We start from the raw sequence: 18,450 nt of genomic DNA, 5'->3' as shown, positions 1-18,450 counted from the left end.
TGGTTAATAGTTTTAACTAATAATACATCAGTGAGCAGTGGCCAACCGGAAGATGCAGGGTTTCGTTTACCCTAAGATACTATATATTTGGAAATAGGGTTTCGCATACCATATGCAGATGAATTTTATTTAATTATTTCGATGACTGCCCCTGCTTCAGTCAGAAAAAAAGACACAAATGTAAAGATAATGTAAATGTAATAATGATACATTTTAGAAATTTGTTGTGAATTCACAAAAAAAAAAAAAGAAGAAGAGTTATTGCAGTTAAAATGTATTTTCATATAAGACTATCTAATATCAGCAAGTTTGTCGCAAACACTGGATTTTAGTTTCGGGCTTGTACATATAATTTTGCCATTCTATCTAAGAGTTATTGCAGTTAAAATGTATTTTCATATAAGACTATCTAATATCAGCAAGTTTGTCGCAAACACTGGATTTTAGTTTCGGGCTTGTACATATAATTTTGCCATTTTATCTAATTCTGCAAATATCGACGCAAATAGACCCATTACCGATGGCAATAAAATCCGAAGTTTTAAGAGTGAAGCCTTCCAATTTCATAATTCATAATGGACAACTGCAAAAATTTCATTTAGATTGGATAGGAAATACCTATGTTAGAGCACAAAACGCATTGACTTGCTTGCAGTACATCTATATAAATCTATACGTAAAACATCGACAGTTGAATTTTTGCGGTCAATATTGCATTTTAATCACTATTTTGATTTTTTTGTGATTATTCTGTAATTGGGTACAATACATAGAGGCGTCAAGTCGTCTAAAAAATCAACCTTATTAGCTATCATATATATTTGCAAATTAATTAGACAATGTAGACTAGAAAATAACTGCATAAGCTAATAGCTTCGGAGTCTTTCTATCCATACTTAACCAGATAAAAACAAATGTCAAGCCTTTTACATAATTTAAAAAAACAAACTGTGACTGCTCTTTGTGAATACGAATCAGACACATACATATCTGTTTTCACACTTATTAAGCTCTCTATATACCAACCCAAACAATAGGCAGACCATGAAAAGTAATATATAGATTTCGTGTGTTGCAATTAACACCTTGCGAGCTGCACACAAATATTTGCCAAACTTATCGATCGTTTATCGGCAACTAGTTTGACTGTAGATAATGAAGGAAAGAGAAGAGCAGAAAGAGGCGGCTTTCAATATGCATGACATAATCATAGGTGTCGGTTAAAAAAATGCGAACACAACGCATTATTTTTAGTTACGCTATGGACTTTTTTTTTTTGGTAACAGTTTTACAGAGACAACAGAAACATGCAGCTAGTACGTTGCGATGTTTGTCAGATTACACAGTCAACTCCGCTGTTGCCTAGTCGTTGTTTTAATCTTTTTGACCTTACAATTTGCAGTTATTATATTCCAGCAGCGTCATAGAGTCTTTAATGAATCCGCGGCCGCTGGAGTGAGTGAATAGAATTCCTATGATGATATGTATAATTTTACAGAGTGATTTGCAGTTGTTTTTTCATCAAGAGCAGTTGAACTTGTGCAATAAATTTATTGAGCGTACGCCCGATCGACCCGATTCATTCTTCCAATACAATCGTCAGCTGAGTGACAAAATTAATGCAGTGCGTGAGCTACCAATAACGCGTCATGAGAGGTCTGTGTAGTATCGTTGCATCGATGAGTTTAATTAATTGATTAGATTTGATTTTGCTTTCTGCACAGTTGTAACACTCGTAGATATTCACTGCCTCACTACTCGCGCGCCAAGTTGAGCGTTGTTATAAGTTTCTATAATGAGGCACGTTCGATGCTACTGCGCACGATCTTAACGCTGATCAACCGTACTTCAGAGGATTATCTACACGAGCTCATCATCATAGACGACTGCAGTGAAGATGGTAAGACATTCGAAAGGTTTGAAGCCTTTTAACTATCTAGAATATGAAGCCTTTTAACTTTCCAGAATATGGTGTTCATATTTTGCAGTTGGTCTGCTGGACAATCTAAAACAATTAATGCGAAATTTATTCACAACAAAAAGTCGACTCACTCTTATCCTCAAACGCAACCAACATCGCAAAGGTCTGATTTGGTCGCGAAATGAGGGCGTCCGTGTGGCCAGCGGCAATTATTTGTTATTTCTCGATAGTCACTGTGAGGTCAACAAAGGCTGGCTAGAACCCCTGCTGGAGAGGCTGGCACTGAATTCAAGCCTTGCGGTGAGCCCGCTGCTTGATCCCATTGAACCAGAGACCTTCAGCTATCGAACCGGTAATGTGCTGTTAAAAGGCGGTTTCGATTGGAGTCTGCATTTCCATTGGCTGCCCCGAGTTCTGGCTGAGCTGGAGTCACCGGAAATGCAGTATACCAGTCCTGCTTTTGCAGGTGGTATTTTGATGATCTCACGCGAGTGGTTTCTTAAGCTGCGCGGCTTCAATCCAGAACTGCAGGTAAACACTGATAATTAACTTGTGCATGTGACTGGTGCGCTAATTAATTATGTCAAGCAATGACACACAGCGCTGAGCCATTTGACGACAGGCAAATCTGTGGCAAAGAGAAAAGAAAACAGAAATATCTCATTCCGTTTTTCGCGTCTGTAGATTTGGGGCGGTGAGTCCATTGAGCTAGCTATTAAATTGTGGCTTTGCGGTGGACAAATTGAGATCGTGCCCTGCAGTCGAATTGGACATCTTTTCCGCCCGCGTCATGCCTTTGAGTTTCCTCCTCAATTTGACCAGAAGCTGGACAGTGCTCAGGCGACATACTTGCGGTAAGTTAAAGTGGCAGTATAACATTTTCTAGCTAAGGGGTGAGCGGTTACGAAATGCGCGCTGGCATTTGGTATTTTTCAATTTATTCCAGTTAGTCGATTGCGTTAGCACTCCACCTTTTAATATAAACGTTCCCCGCACACAATTCATGCAACCCTCTCTTCTATCCTACAGCAACTCAAAAATCATAGCCGAGTCCTGGCTGGACGAGTACAAATATTTGTTCTATGCTCTTAAGCCGGCAGCCAAGCAAATTCCTTTGAATATCCACGAAGCTCAGCTATACGACCCTATCCTGATAAAAGATGGACATCAGTGCCATCGATTTGATTGGTATTTGCGGCATGTGAGCCCGGAACTAAAGTAAGTGATTCAACGTATGTTGAATTATAATAAACAAATTTAAATACTGTGCTTGCACTATAAACACTTCCCTTTCATTTGCGAAAAATTATAGTACCTGAGATTAGTGATAATATGTACTATATTTCGAATTTAATGTTCAACAAAAATATGATTATTGCATCACAAATCAAATTTTTTTTTAATTTCTGATATAATTTATTTATATTATATAGTATATATATATATTGTGATCCATCCGATAGTCTGTTAAATATTTGGCACTTTGTTTTCAGATTGCAGCACTGGAGTTTCAGCGCATTGGGTACTTTACGCAATAAGGGTCGCTGTCTACATGTGGAAAGTACTTTTCCCAAACTGGAGCTGTTGCTAACAAGTTGCTTCCGCTTGAAAGTTTCGCAGTGGCATCTGCATCCCGAAACTGGACAGCTGAGCACAGAGTCGAAGCGGTGTCTGGGTGTTCGGAATATGAAGTCACCAGAGCGGCCGCAGCTAATGCTGGAACCTTGTGTGACTGGTCAGGTTCCCTCGCAGCGTTGGCAGCGACGTGACACACAGCTGCTACATGCTGAGACGCATCTTTGCCTAGATAATCCCCTCAAGAATCAGCTAGAGCTGAGCAGCTGCCGGCCGCATGCTGCTTCCCAATCATTTCAATTTGCATTGGAAGTGGGAGCACAAGCATAAGCATTTCAAGTCATAGTCTTAATTCAATTGTGCCTCTATGGGAAGTTTGGCCTGCTGGCAACAAATCAAAATTCTCACATTCTGTGCTAATCTCTCTGAAATGTTTCCGTTTCTGCAGTCGCCATGTTTATTAGTAAACGAAGTAGTAAATAATAACAATACACGGATAAGAACGGTATAGTGAATGCCCTGACTGTTATGGCCTCTATTTTTTTAGTCTCCACGCTTTATTGTCACGCGCGACAACATACAACGGAGCTGCAGTAAGTCCAAACTGCCAAACTGTAAATGCTATTTTTGATGGCAAATATACAAACAATTTATATAGTGCTAGATTTCTATTTGTCCTACAAATCGTAATCTGTTTATCTAAAAATCACCTTACTCATTCAAAGTAAAAAAATATAATAAGCAAGGCAGTTAATTACATAAATATTATTAAGCTGATTTTTTATTAATAATTTAAAGGCTGAGTAGAAACATTTTTATTAATAATTTTCAATCGTGTTTTAATAATTTTATTATTTACGCTTATTAATTGATATAAATATATATTTCAATAAGTAAATACAATGTATATAATTAATATATAAATAAAATTCAGAAATAAAATATACATACTTATTCTCTGAGTTTATAGTAATATTGCATACTTTCTACCGTGCTGAAGCACGTTTTATTTAAGTGAAGTTTTTTTTTTATATTAGTTTCTGTTGAGTTAGACAAGGCATTTTATTTACCTATTGTTACTTCTTTTGGATTATTAATAAAAACTCATGGTGGCAGTAATTAAATACATTGTAGCACTTGGGATAATGGTCTTGGTCAACTAATTGTTGTCAAGAATAAACCTTGCTTATGGTCAGACATCATAAGAATAAACTGTGGACAACACCAAAGGGGCGTCTATTCAAAACTTGATTAACATTGAAAGACTCATTCTATTATCTGTATAAATCTTTTGCAAAATCTACTGCCAACTTTCTGTTTACTTTACATAAAGCAATCCGGAAATAAGAAGCTAAAATCTATGACTCAGCGGCGGACCGCATTTAAAATATTTTGATAAGAAAAACTAAAGATAGGAGATGGAAAAACGCTGTGTAGAATGTTTAACGAAACTGTAACTCTGCGCAAAACAAAAGGTAAATTTGCAGAAAAAAGGAAAAGAAACCTAAAAGCTACTATCGGAAAACAAGGTCGCGCAAAGAGTATATTAAAAATAAACAACCAGTAGGTAAAAAAATGCAATTTAAATTATTAAATAGCAAAAGCGAGTTTAATTTTAATCCTTTTCTCATGAGTATTGTGGGTTAAATGTCTATATATTTAGTACCGTATTGCTTTATGAATTCTTTGGGCCATAAACTTTTCCAGCTGGTGACTTAAAATAAAATAAAATATTGCGCCACCTGCACGGAAAAGGAATATTCAATATTTTTTGGAATCAATGATCGAATGATAAGAAAAGTGGCCAACTTAACAATTTACAGTATCATTAAATTTGCAAACTTTTATTTCCGAACTAAAATCTTGCAACAACCACAGGCTTAACTTCACGCAAATTTCACTTTATCCTACACACTAAAACGTGACTGAATACGTCATAGTTTACATGCTACATCTATCAACTTAGAGTTGGGATAGTCACACAGGGAAGTTCACAGAACCCATGTTTTCTATGCTCCCAGCCTTTAAGTAGGATGCAATATAAATTTATTTAAATTCACAATTTGGCATCAGAAATTGTTGGCTGCTCAAAGTATGCATCACAACATTAAAAAAGTTATGTTATAAGATAGTCAAACGATTTATAGGCATTAGTGATTCAAGAGATTAAAATTGCTGCTTATTTAATATATATGATTATAGCATTTTTGAGCCTTTGCATTCCGCTTATATATTGTGTATATAGTACATAAATATTCTTCAGTGTGTTTTTATGCGGTTCTTAATTTGTGTAATCTCGTCAAATTATTTTTGGTGATACTGGCGTTGTCCGGGGCGCACTGAGGCGTGGCTGCTTTCATCGACAAGCGCTGTGGGACAATTGAGCCGTAGCTGCGACGCCGACGTCGGTGATGACGTTATGTGAACCGTCAACCACTAAGTGACAGGTGAATGCCCAAGCATTGCCAATGATAGACATGTAAATGGGTTATCACTGTTGGTAGGCTTAACCAAGACAACAGCTGTTCGACTCCAAACTGCGGTTGCGTAATGTTGTGACTGTGTGCCAAAAAGTGTGCGATAAGACCGTTGAGATAAGCGACTCTAAACAATAAATGTATGCATGCGTGTGGGGCTGAGTGTGGAAAAGCGGATGAAACGAGGAGTGGGGATCGAAACGCGTGCCACACTTCAAGTGAATTTGTGTTTGTTGCTTTGGCGTTTGCGGATTTTCACAAAAAGTTCATCGGAAAAATGAAGCACCAAAACAGCGCCAGGCAGCAACAGAATCCAACTGTGAAACACAGCACTATGGCCAGTACTGGCAGCGGGATCTGAATTTGTGCCCCTAGTTATCACACAACTATATAAAAACAAAAAAGTGGCAAAAGTTACCGTTCATTTGGCATGTTATTGTGGTTGTTGACATCTATTATTGCCAACTGCTAAAGCGGCAGAGCGCTGAAAAGGCATCGCCTGTCGTTGCTGATGGTGATGAGTGAGTGGCGGACGAAGGCGGAGGCGCTGGTGCTGGCAACCAACGCGCCTAATACACACACACATACACACACACATCCACAGCTGTTTCTGTTGCTTTTGTTGTTGTTATTGTTGCTGCCGCTGTCGACGTCGAATACAGCGAATCTTCTGGGGCACAGGCCAGACAGTCAGTTGCGCGCTGGTATCGAACGCGTACAGTTTGTATTTTGGATTTGTCAAAATAAAAAAGACAAGAAGTTATAAGCAAAATTATCTGATTCTAGTCAATGACGGAGTTAGCTAAAAGTGAAGGCAATAACCAAAATTTCCGAAATTTCTTTGCGATGCTTACGCCTGTGTTTGCGTCATATCCAAACCCTTGCTGGTGCAATGAACATATTTAATTCGTCGGTTTTGTCCGTATAATGGAACGAGCTGCACAAAAAAAAAAATATCATAAGTAATTCGAAGTGCGGGTGCAGTTGTCAGAAAGGGATACAAATAAGAATAGTGAATAGCCAGGACGTGACCCGGCTCACCTGCGTCAGCGTCACCGTTAGCGCCGTTGACGAAATACATAGCTTAACCCATTAGTGGGGGCAATGTAATACATTCTGAAACTGCACGCGGCAGTGTGTTCTTGTAAACGATTTTACTGTTTTACCCTGTTACTGTGCTGGTGTGCATGTGCGTGTGTGTGTGCATGCATGTGTATTTTTGCATTGGTGTAACCCCGAATTGTCATTTACGTATTAGAGCTCTGCATTGCGCTTGGTTTGATCTCATGTCTCGGACATTGAAGTTGATTTTACGCCCCTAGTTTATAACGCTTGATAATTGAAAAAAATCTCTCAGTTTCGCGAGGTTTTCTTTCGGGCTTTTTTGGGTCCTTGACGAAAATTGTTTAATTGAGAATATGTTAAAACAAATTATTCAACCATTTAAAATTGAATGAGAAGCCTTTCGCAACAGAGGCTCTGCAAAAATTGCAAAATTGTTCTGCCAAATATTGTGTGGCAATAAAAGAAAAATGTAATGAGCAAGGCTAGTACAAATTAATAGAGAGTGAATTCAAAAAGTCACAGCATGAACCAAAGCTACATCATGGAAAACAATACACCGTCTATGAGCAACAGCAGCTGGCTGGAATTGAAGCTGACCACAAACAACAGCACCGGCAACAGCAGCCTCAGTTTGGATGCTGAGGAGGAGGAGGCAATACGGCAGACGGTGCGCTGGTTGGTGCCTTTATTTTTCGGCATTATTGCCATCTCGGGATTCTTTGGTTTGGTAACCTGTTGGTCATACTGGTTGTGCTACTGAACAAAAACATGCACTCTACTACAAATCTGTTAATTGTCAATTTGGCGGCTGCCGACCTGCTGTTTGTCATCTTTTGTGTACCCTTCACAGCCGTTGACTATGTGGCGGATCATTGGCCCTTTGGCACAATCTGGTGCCGCATTGTGCAATATTTGATTGTTGTCACCGCCTACGCTTCAATCTACACACTCGTCCTTATGTCTATCGATCGCTTCTTAGCCGTTGTGCATCCCATACGCTCGCGCATGCTGCGCACCGAGCATATAACAAAAATTGCAATTTTTACACTGTGGACAGTCGTGCTAACCGTATCGATGCCGGTCACTTTTACGCATGATCTGGTGGTAAGTTTGTGTATGTGTTTGTGTATGTGTGTGTGTGTGTGTATGTGTGTGTGTGTGTATGTGTATGTGTGTGTGTGTGTGTGTGTACGTGTTCGTGCATGCGATTAATAGAGCCCAGCCTTATGGCTGGCTGATGGTAGCCTGCTGTGCGCGAATGTGCTTCGAATAACGCAGGGCAGCTAAATTTATTGCTACACATCACCGCCACCTCGTTAGAAGTCTCGAGCCGTTTCTCAACGTCAGTGGATCTGGCTTTGGCCATAGGTGCCCACGTTTTAATTTGTTTTGTTTTCTTTCGATTTTATTTAAGTTTATTCTTTTTTGCTTGTTTATGTTGAGAGGCACCGGTTTTGTTTTTGTTACTAATTTGCTATTTTAAATGCACAAATTTTAATTATAGAGCTGATATAGCGCACCCGTTCGAGTGGGGTCATATGGCCAATGCCAATTTCGTCAGCCTTTTCCGTCTCCAGCTTCCATGCATTTCATCCATTTACATTTTTCGAAATCTTACTACCAATTCAGTTGCTCCCAACACAAATAGATCCTTGATCAAAGGTAGGCAGGCAGGCAGTGAGATCAACATTTTCAATTTCGACATGGCCTTGAAATTAAGTACACAGCGTATTTACGTTTCACCTCACCATAACCACCGGTTTCATCCATTTGCCATTAAGGTGTTAATGTTTTTATGATCAATGCGCTGGGTGCGAAGGACAAGTTAATTGTTTAATAAACGCTGCTAAGCTTGTTGTGCAAAACAACAAATTATAATAAAAGTTGCAGCATCTCTCTGTGTGGGCTATTAAATTAAATAGAAAGTATGTGAACGCTATGAACTATTTGTTTAATCATTATTTATGAAAGATTATTTAATAATACAAAAACGGGGTGAAGCAAGATGAAAAAAGAAGGAACGGATATTTTTGTCACGCCGAAAATTACATATTATTGTAGACCGGAGTTAATTTTCTGATATCAAATTTTTTATCCGGAATATATTATCATTGTTTTTGTATACTTGCGAACTAAGTATTCCACATTTGTGTAGTTATATTATATCAGAAAGCGTGATATGTGCATCTATGGATATTTCGATGACACATTTAATATCGATTATTCCTACGCGATTGATATGCTGGTCCCATAATGATAACACAACATGAGTCGGTGATGTCTCCCCCAATAATGAAATTGGGTTTTCCGAATAAATTAGTCTGTCTCTTCAACTATACGAAGTATGTTTTAAATAACACATTTCTGATGTTTAATATTTTAGCCTTATGTCATTTGTTCGTACGCGACCTTTGAGCCAAAAAAAAAACTGGCTACACTCTTGTTCATACCTATATATTTATCGGCACTGCGAATAACCCATCAAATATCACATTCACTTAGGCATTGTCTAATATCGCTCTGATCTTTTGATAGCATAGCCTAATCCTTTTCCGAATTCCATTAACGATATCGAAAATAATTCCTTGACCAACTATCAATATACATGCATGCCATGTACCCAACTCAAGCTCATGTACCCAACTCAAGCTCAATACCCCAGCGAGAGTATAAATGACTGTGCGAGAGTAGAGGGGGTGTGTTAGTGTTTATCATACGCAAGGCTGTAGTTGACGCCTACTGATAATCGAATAGTGGCCCGTAATTAAATATATCTTATCGCCTTTGCCGACTTTATCAATGAAATGGACCGTTTGCGAGTAGTCATTGTTGTTGTTGTTCTTGCTGTTATTGTGTTGTTATTGTAACCTTATATTTTATTAAATGGTATTTCACAACAAGGCTTTAGCTGTGTTGCTTTGCTATGTGCTTGTTATTTTTCTTTGTTTTGCATTGCCTTAAAATTAAGCTATCAAAATAGAACCCAATTTGAATATTTATTTGTTTGCGCCTTATCGGCACTCTCGCTCACCTATACTCATAGGAATGCAAACAAGGCGTGCAAAGTAAAGCGTGCAATAAAAATGCATAATTAACTCATGTTTGATTAATATGTTCATTAACAATTGCGTATTAATTATATTCAGACTATATATAGTTATCAATTATCTACAAGAAAATAAACAAGTAAAAAATAGCAAATGCGAACAGCTTATCGTCTATTTAGTTGCCAGATTTCTTATTGGAATTATAATATATTCTTAATCATAGGCATGTCAATTACTTTTGCCTTATGCTATACCCTCTTAAATACAACTAATTAAATAATCAATTAACCCATATATATATACGGATTAACTATCTACTGCATTGGTTAAGCTCGAGGGCAATCTCAATTTGGTGTGCCTACAATATTTTGCGGCATTGTTTGTTCTGCTTGTATCAAAAACAAAAGAGGCCATAAATAAGCGCGTTCTTGGTATGCAGTTCTGTAGTTTTTAATAGTATTTTATATTAACAACATGCTGCGACTGAGTTTGTAAACAAAAGTGTAAACAAAAAAGCTGATGAATATTTTTACGATATACGAGCTAGTTTATGACCCGAGAGAATAAACAGCTTTGACAGGGTCAGGGGGCGCTGTTTGGTTGAGTGCGTCATGTGAAGAGGCAAACATGTTGCCTGCCTCTCAGAGACAGTTATGCTATTTAGTTTATTTATGAATATCAAAGCCATAAAACTGCCCGACAGAGTGACGTATGCGCTAACTAATTTGATTTTTATTGATTTTCTTTGCTTAGGTCCACCACAATTACAAGACGAACAGCACCTACGCTAAGTGCCACTTTATTGAAAACGATTTGCTCGATTGGCTCACCTTCCAGGTGAGCTTCTTCATTAGCTCCTATCTGCTGCCACTGATGGTCATCAGTGGATTGTACGTGCGCATGATCATGCGCCTCTGGCGGCAGGGAAGCGGCGTACGCATGTCTAAAGAATCACAACGGGGTCGCAAGCGAGTGACCCGCTTGGTCGTCGTAGTAGTTATAGCTTTTGCCTCACTCTGGCTGCCCGTGCAGGTGAGTAATCGATTGAAGTGCGTTGGGCTCCAATCGTCTCTAACCCTTGATGTTTTACAGCTAATATTACTCCTCAAGGCGCTGAATATATATGTAGCAAACAGCATGTTGAGTGTCATTTTGCAAATAGTGGCACAAACTATGGCATACACCAGCTCTAGCATCAACCCGCTTCTTTACGCCTTTCTCTCTGATAATTTCCGCAAGGCCTTTCACAAGGTGAGTAAGCTGCCCAGCTGAATACGGAAAGGATTTCCCAGGTCTAGTATTACTACTAAAAAGTAGAATTGAAACATCACCCACCCTTCCGTCCTCGACCCATCCGCCCAGCCTTTCAGCCCTTATGCTAACATACCTACATCTTTCAGAGTTTTCGAGCTAAGGTCATTAAATTTGAAAAATAAGGCCAGTGTCATATTTCGATTTATGTGTCAATAAAAAAATGTTATGCGATGCCCAATATATCTCAAAATGCAATTTCAAAGCTAGTGTCACCAAAGTTGGAACGCTGATTGCTGGTGGCGTCCTTAGAAGATCAACTTACAAATTTTCGGACGAAATTGTTGGACTTTTAGTTACCAAAGTTAAATGCAACAATAATGATTATTTAAATTAATCAATTATTCAAGATTCATGGGTTTTTTTGTGGTTAACACAGGTATAACAATTTGTTTGTCAATACATATTGATTTATGTTGCGTACTGAGTCCGCTTCGTGTGTGATTTTCCAAGTTGGTGTAATAGCCATATATATTCTTTTATTCTTTTAATTCTTTCATAGATAATTCAATTAAATTCTGAATGCTGACAGCAGGCAGAGAAATATTAAACAAATACATAAAATAATATTAGAAAAACGTGTGCAATGCCTAAACAATTGCTAGCAATTGACGGGCCATAATGATTTAGGTGCGAAAAACACACATACGTTGCGTGGGACGCTCACAACAACAAAAGTTTACAACATAAGTTTTAGAAAACCAGCACAGTCCCAGAGAACAGGCAATAAAATTAATTTAAATATGAGCAGATCAACCAAATGTGTTTATTTTGGGCAGGAGGATGTGTGATGTGAGAGAGCTTTTAGAGAGAGTTTTTTATAATATGTCCAATAATGTTAGGACAATTGCATTAGGGATAATTCTTGCTCAGATTTTTATCTAGTGTGTACTGAGCACTTGTTAAATTAATGTATTTCATACAGCTATTAAATCTTTTAATGCAAATTCAGTGGGTTTGCTTACATTTAAAAAATGACCATTTGGTTTGGCGGAGACTTAGTACGCGCCAATTCAATGTAGAAAATCAACTTAGTCCAAATTAACTCACTTGCTGCGCAGATTTATTCGTTTGCCAGTGGCCATTTGCATAAGTACACAAAGTAAAGAAAATTCAAAACAATACCAAAATCGTGGCGTCCTGTGCGCCCAGTTTGTGCATCTATTGCTATACTTACATTTAATTACTTTAGGGACAAAGAATGTGAGCTACAGACCCATTGACTGGAGTGGGCGTTTGCACTAAGTTATACAGTCTACAGTCCGCCTCGACGGTGCCATCGATGGCAAACTCGTCGTGATCTCTGCAACATTTCCTTTCAATCATTTTGTGGCCTAATTTTAATATTTTAATTTGTTTTGTCACTGCTGGTGGCGCACTTTCTCCATTTAGGCCCAAAGTCATAGGTACTTTGCATATAAATTGCGCGCCACACTGAACCTCGTCATTGCCGTTGCCTTTGCTATTTGCCTGGCGCTAATTGATGTGTTTGTCAAGTCATTATATTAGATTAATTACATTAATTAAATGGCTGCGTTGACGCTAACTTTGGTTTTTGTTAATTGTAGTAGGCGCATGCGCCAATATTTGTTGATGTGTTTATTTCTATAACCTGAACCTATTAAAAATGATATAATAAAGTTGATCAGAATTAACCGCATAGTCGATTTAGCTATGACCGTCTGTCTGTCTATCAGCGATTTCGGATACTATGAAAGCTAAGGACTTCAAACTTGGAATATACGTTCTCTGATATCTCGTGCAGATCAAGATTATTTTATAAAACTATACAAATCAATTTCCGATAGCCACATTTTTAAAGGTTACCTCTTGATATATAATATACCTTAATATATTTTTGATGAACTGTGAGAATTTCACCAAAATCGGTTAACTCCGGTCTACAAGGGTATTTATTCTTTTTTCGTGTTTTAAAATCACTCGATACATACAAATAAGTTTGGTGGGTTCGGCGCACGAATATTTAAAAAGTGTGTTCTAAATTGAACGATGTGTGTAAATTATCCATAAGGAAGAACCACAAAAAGTAACACAGGTACACAAACACAAACATATACATATTTATATATATAGGCATGCACGCACTTACAATGCAAATGGAGCAAAGTCGATGGGGCTCAAAAACCATAACTCATTTCCCTTGAGCGATTGCATGGGAATGCCAGACTATGCGATTGTTGTTGTTTCTATGACAGCGCAATAATCAAGAATTTTGGCCGGTTCAATCACAAATTCATAAATCATTTATAAATATATGCAAACGGTCAGCGGAATGAAATGGTTTGGTCAGATGAGGGCCACAGTTTATCTCTGGGCATTTCAACACCTCAAACCAGTTTAATAATTAAATATTGAATCAAATCTAATCATTCAAATGCGAAGCAACACCCTGCACAGCCTGATTTGGTTGAGTTTGATTGGGGAATTGCCAAAACATCAGCTGAATGTTTCATTGGAGCTCCCGTGTATCCAAACACATCATTAATCAACCATTTTGCGCTTTCCCTGTCCCAGTTTACTGTAGTTATATTATTTATTTTTAGCATTAACTTTTGCCCGCTATTTCTCTTTCGTCTTCCATCTCTCTGAAGGCCATTAACTGTTCGAATCGCTACCAGGATTACACATCTGATTTGCCTCCGCCGCGCAAGACGTCCTGCGGCCGTACCTCAACAACGGGCCTCTAAACGCCAGCTCGACGATATCAAAAAGAGGCGACGACAGCCGCAATAGAAACAGTCTCAAAAATATGTCTGTATCAAAAGCAAGCAAAAGTGATTGACGACGATGAAGAAAGTGATAGCAGATTGATTACCATGTGGATACTTAGGGTCCGTGGGACGTTGCCAACCGGCTAAAAGTGGACAATTATGGAGCTGAGCATGTTCCGACAATTAACGTCCACTGCGCAAATCGATTGATCAACAGACCAATGATATCAAAATAAAACAACAAAGTAAAACACTGATACCAATAAAAAAAAAAAGAAGGGAACAGCGTGCGCGTCTCAAATCGATGTCAATGATATTTCGGGAATTTTCTAGAGCTAGATATATTTGAGTATTTTTTGTAATTGTATATTTATGATAATGATAAATGATAAAAAAAAATTTTCTTAACTTCTTTTAAGTGAAAATCTGTAAATACCAATACCATTAAAAAAGTGTGTCGAAAATCTTGCCTGCTGTCAGTCAGGCTACAAAATAATCCACAGATACAAGAAGACAAAACTCAGTTCGAATCGATACAACCTGAAAGCTATGCATTTACTTCTGCAAATCAATAAATGGATTTTATCCAACTTTCACTCTGAGATATAGACAGCTGCAGCGGTTGCTTTAGGTTGCGCGTAGTCGACACTTGACTTGTCTATGTTTAAGCCTGCGTTTAGTGTAACTTCAAGTTTCAACCTGATTGTTGCTCAAATAGTGGTGGATTCGATTTGTGTTCCATGTATTGGTCTCGGACAAAGAGGACATCGAGCTGTTCACAGTTTTGCCTAATTTATTCAGATTTAATAAGTGTGCGCGGGTCCAGCGAACGGCAATTTGTGGCGATGATTTTTACACGTCGCAATTGTCTGGCGCTGACAGGCGTCACTTCATCGCCGTGGCAATGTAATTAAAATTTCAAATTAGTTACTCGAAGCTGTAGCAGTCGACGGAAAATGCAGGTGTTGTTCATTAGATAATATTATGGAACCTTTGACTGAGGGCACATAAGCCTGCCACCTATCAATGTGTGTGAGTGTGTGCTTGGGTGAGTTTACACGCGACTGTTAAATGTAGAAAAACTATTGGCGCCATAAAAGGGCACGCTTCAGTCGACAGACTGTTAGTGGGGCTGGAACTTGTTGGAAGTTATTGGAGCGCCCAAGCAAATAGCTAAACAACAGCGGCAACCAACACCAACAAACAGCAAACAACAAGAGCAAAAATGTTATCATCATAACAATAATAATAATTATAACTGAGAGTGTAACAGTAACAGTTGTTGCAGCTTGCGTGTGAGACGCTAAGCATTACGAAATTGTAGCATACATTTCTGCTACATGTCTGCTGAATACAAAGCATCTAAAACGACAAGGAATAAAATATTCGCACTACTGACCTAGTCATAACAGTAAGAGCACAAGCGAAATACAGAGAGAGCGAGAGTAGAGCAAAAAAGAGAGAATACATACGCGATTTAAGAGCGCCGCTTCTTAGAGAGTACAACTCCGAAAAGTGGTGAGTTTCCCTAGTTGAAGTTAACAGCGTTATAAAGAGCACTGCATCTGCGGAACACTAGTATTGGCATTTGGAACAGGACTAACAGCAAAACGCAGATGGCAAGTGCCAGTTGAGAGACACGCGCAGGTCATGGTGTCGGGCAGACCTGCCTCAGTGCAATGGGGCGTGTTGCTCGGTCAGTTGGCGAGACGCCAGCGACAATCTGTGTCCCGGGCTCGCTATGGTTATTTTGTCAAATGAAGCGTAACCAAATGCTCATATTGAAAATGTTTTAGTTTATGGTGACACACACACACACACATACAGCGAATGCAAACAGTTGACCTGTCAATATTAGGTAACAAATACACATAAGAGGCTGCTCCTTTTAACATATGAAGCACTTTTTGTGTGCTCTTCTATAAGTCACAAAATAATTGTAAGCCTTCTACTTAGCTTTAGTCATGCCATGTACCTATTTCTGGGCGTATCTGCTTCAAATATATGAGCAGAAATTAAACTAAATCAATTCGATACGTCATACTTTGCGTTTGGCATGAAGTGAGTAACGCATTACTAGACTAGACTAGCGTCCATATCAGTTTACCAATATTACTTGTCTCTATGTGAACTAGTCCCTCAGGAACCAGGAATATATTCGCTATTTCGCTGGAGGCTGTTCAGATTTGGAAGTCAGCCAGATTGGCCGAACGATGAGTTTCTGTATAAAAAACTTTCTCCTCGACCTTTGAAGTATAGATGCTGTTCTGCTGAGAGCTGTCGTAAAGCAGCCTACATACTTTTGAAAAGCATTTTGTCAATTTATAGGTAATTAGCTGCAACTCAAAATCGAGCAAATTTTTGTTAAATCAGAGAAGGATAAAGAATCATCAGCAGTCAAAGGTAAAAGTGCTGAAGCTACAAATAGATTGAATAATAGATTAAGTGATAAGAAAACAAGAGTCGTTCACCGGTGTCTGACAATTGCGACTGAAGAAAAAGTTTATCAGACCCCAAAAAAAAATTGTTTTAATTATAAAGGTTAGATTAGATAATTATGCATTTGTTGATGCACAGCTTACTAAAAACACATTTTAACTTTACTTTAAGCTTTTTTTTTTATTTAATATTACTGAAGCTTTTAAACAATAACATTTAATTACAATTGAAATTTAATATTGATTGCTAGATATACGATTGGGTACGTTTTAATTAAGGAGAATACAATTTTTAATTAAATTAACTAGTAATTGATTAAGCCGCATACATCCGCTTCTCGTTCAATTTTACAAGCCTCAAACTTACATTAATAAGGGTTAAACTTTACAAAAAAAAAAAACATAAAAACACAATTTTCTAAAAGGAGGTAAAAAGCGTTTCGTGAATTAATTGCGGGTCGTTGAAGTTTCCGGCAGAGATATTAAGGGAGAGTAAGTTGCGGCAACAATTTAAATTGCACTTACATATAATATAAACCATAAATTAATTTTGAATTCACAATCTTTCAAAGAAATTTTGTCGAGAACGAGAAGAACGCCATCCAGCGTCGGGGTCAGCGGTGCAGAACAGAGCAATTAGTTATTCACGCTTGCGCTTGTCCGAAGCGCAAGTTTTCTGGCCAAATCCGTTGCGACTGCCACATTCTTTCTTCCAATTCGGTCGTCTTATCTATCAGAGGCTCTGCAACATCGAGGCATACACTTGACTTTTGTCGTAGTTCCTGAAGGCCTCGCGAAAGCGCAGCATCTGGTCGGCACTCAATTTCGCATGGAAATCTTGTGCAGCTGTCACGAACAATGCAATTTCGTGTTGACCCAGTTTTCGCGATGCTGCTGAAGCTGGAGTCGAGACGCCTTCATTGGATGCCGCACCAATGCCGAGCACCAGCGGAAATAGTTTAATCAAATGCAAATTTATGGACGCGGATAAAAAGATGATGCTCAGACCCCAGACACTTTGCTGCTCAGGTTGGGCCAAAAACGTTGGCAGCGTGCAGATCAGCCAGTCCTGCAGCATTTGTAGGAACGATGAGTCAATAGCCGAGCGAAACACCTTGCGAAATCACGTAGACAAAAAGAAACAAAGAAGAAAAATAAGTACACCAGTTTTAGTGAAAACTGAAAATAAGCAAACACAATTTTTGATTACCCAGAAAAAATGGGTGTGCAGATTGTGCTGTGGCAAAGCTTGGGTAATGAAATTCCTCTTGGCCTTCAGGTTCGGTTCAGGTTAGTTAACTTTCCCAAATGACAGTGCAATTAGTGATTTAAGCTGATACCTTAGCCCATAATAAGGCAAGTTCCAGCCTTCTTTGTTATTCATTTCCATGCAGGTACACACGCACATAGTGGGGTAAGTACAACACTGACACACGTCCACTGAGCAACCTTGAACCTAATGAAAAAAATGGTATGGCACGACAGTGGATGACTCGAAGTGACCCACATAGTTGCGTACGATTTTGGCCGGTCAGAGGCCAAGCTGTAGCCAATTCCATTAATTTTCAAGCTGCCAACGAATTCCGCACACATACATGCACACTACAAGCTGACATCTGACAACTGGATGAAAGTAATTCACCCTTCTGGAAGCTGTTCCAGCCAGATATTAGCGGTGCATTTGGTTCTCACTAGTCTCACATGCCAGAGAAGCAAACGCCCATGAAACTACCAGGGCAACCAAAGGCGGACCTCAAGGTCATACAGCACCTCACACAGCATCACACACACAAAGATATGCACGCATGATTGGCTGGTAGAGGAAAAGAGGAGGTAAGATGCTGCGATGTCTTTGCTTTTGCTAGCTAAGCTGAGCAGAACGAG

General features: G+C 38.7%; 3 protein-coding genes across 3 annotated transcripts in view; 2 read left to right on the top strand and 1 right to left on the bottom strand.

Moving 5' to 3' along the window:
* Positions 1-1,326: 1,326 nt before the first annotated feature.
* On the top strand, positions 1,327-4,266 carry LOC6569785 (putative polypeptide N-acetylgalactosaminyltransferase 13). Its single transcript, XM_001995793.2, has 7 exons — positions 1,327-1,455; positions 1,511-1,656; positions 1,725-1,900; positions 1,989-2,452; positions 2,606-2,775; positions 2,951-3,139; positions 3,415-4,266. The coding sequence occupies exons 1-7, from the start codon at positions 1,327-1,329 to the stop codon at positions 3,824-3,826; spliced, it is 1,686 nt and encodes a 561-aa protein (XP_001995829.2). The 3' UTR covers positions 3,827-4,266.
* Positions 4,267-6,727: 2,461 nt separating this feature from the next.
* Positions 6,728-14,498, top strand: LOC6569726 (allatostatin-A receptor). Its single transcript, XM_001995794.3, is given in 5 exon segments — positions 6,728-7,759; positions 7,762-8,142; positions 10,839-11,117; positions 11,178-11,336; positions 14,009-14,498. Coding segments are annotated over 5 exon segments (1,113 nt in total). The 5' UTR covers positions 6,728-7,561; the 3' UTR covers positions 14,105-14,498.
* Positions 14,499-17,075: 2,577 nt separating this feature from the next.
* Positions 17,076-18,450, bottom strand: part of LOC6569724 — a 46,361-nt gene continuing 44,986 nt past the window's right edge. The window contains exon 29 of the mRNA XM_032741648.1: positions 17,076-17,680. Coding sequence (XP_032597539.1) covers positions 17,300-17,680 — 381 coding nt within the window. The 3' untranslated portion in view covers positions 17,076-17,299. The remainder of the gene's footprint in view (positions 17,681-18,450) is intronic.

The sequence above is a fragment of the Drosophila grimshawi genome, unplaced genomic scaffold (assembly GCF_018153295.1).
Source record: "Drosophila grimshawi isolate 15287-2541.00 unplaced genomic scaffold, ASM1815329v1 contig_311, whole genome shotgun sequence".
Classification (NCBI taxonomy): domain Eukaryota; kingdom Metazoa; phylum Arthropoda; class Insecta; order Diptera; family Drosophilidae; genus Drosophila; species Drosophila grimshawi.
The sequence above is the reverse complement of the archived record's forward strand: the minus strand, read 5'-3'. Positions and strand labels throughout refer to the sequence as shown.

What these genes read in the sequence shown, in the direction of transcription:
- LOC6569785 (XM_001995793.2), top strand. Translation starts at nt 1,327, where the DNA reads ATGTTTGTCAGATTACACAGTCAACTCCGCTGTTGCCTAGTCGTTGTT. An exon ending in GCTCAGGCGACATACTTGCG is followed by an intron (nt 2,776 to 2,950) that starts GTAAGTTAAAGT and finishes TCTATCCTACAG; the next exon opens with CAACTCAAAAATCATAGCCG. An exon ending in CATGTGAGCCCGGAACTAAA is followed by an intron (nt 3,140 to 3,414) that starts GTAAGTGATTCA and finishes CTTTGTTTTCAG; the next exon opens with ATTGCAGCACTGGAGTTTCA.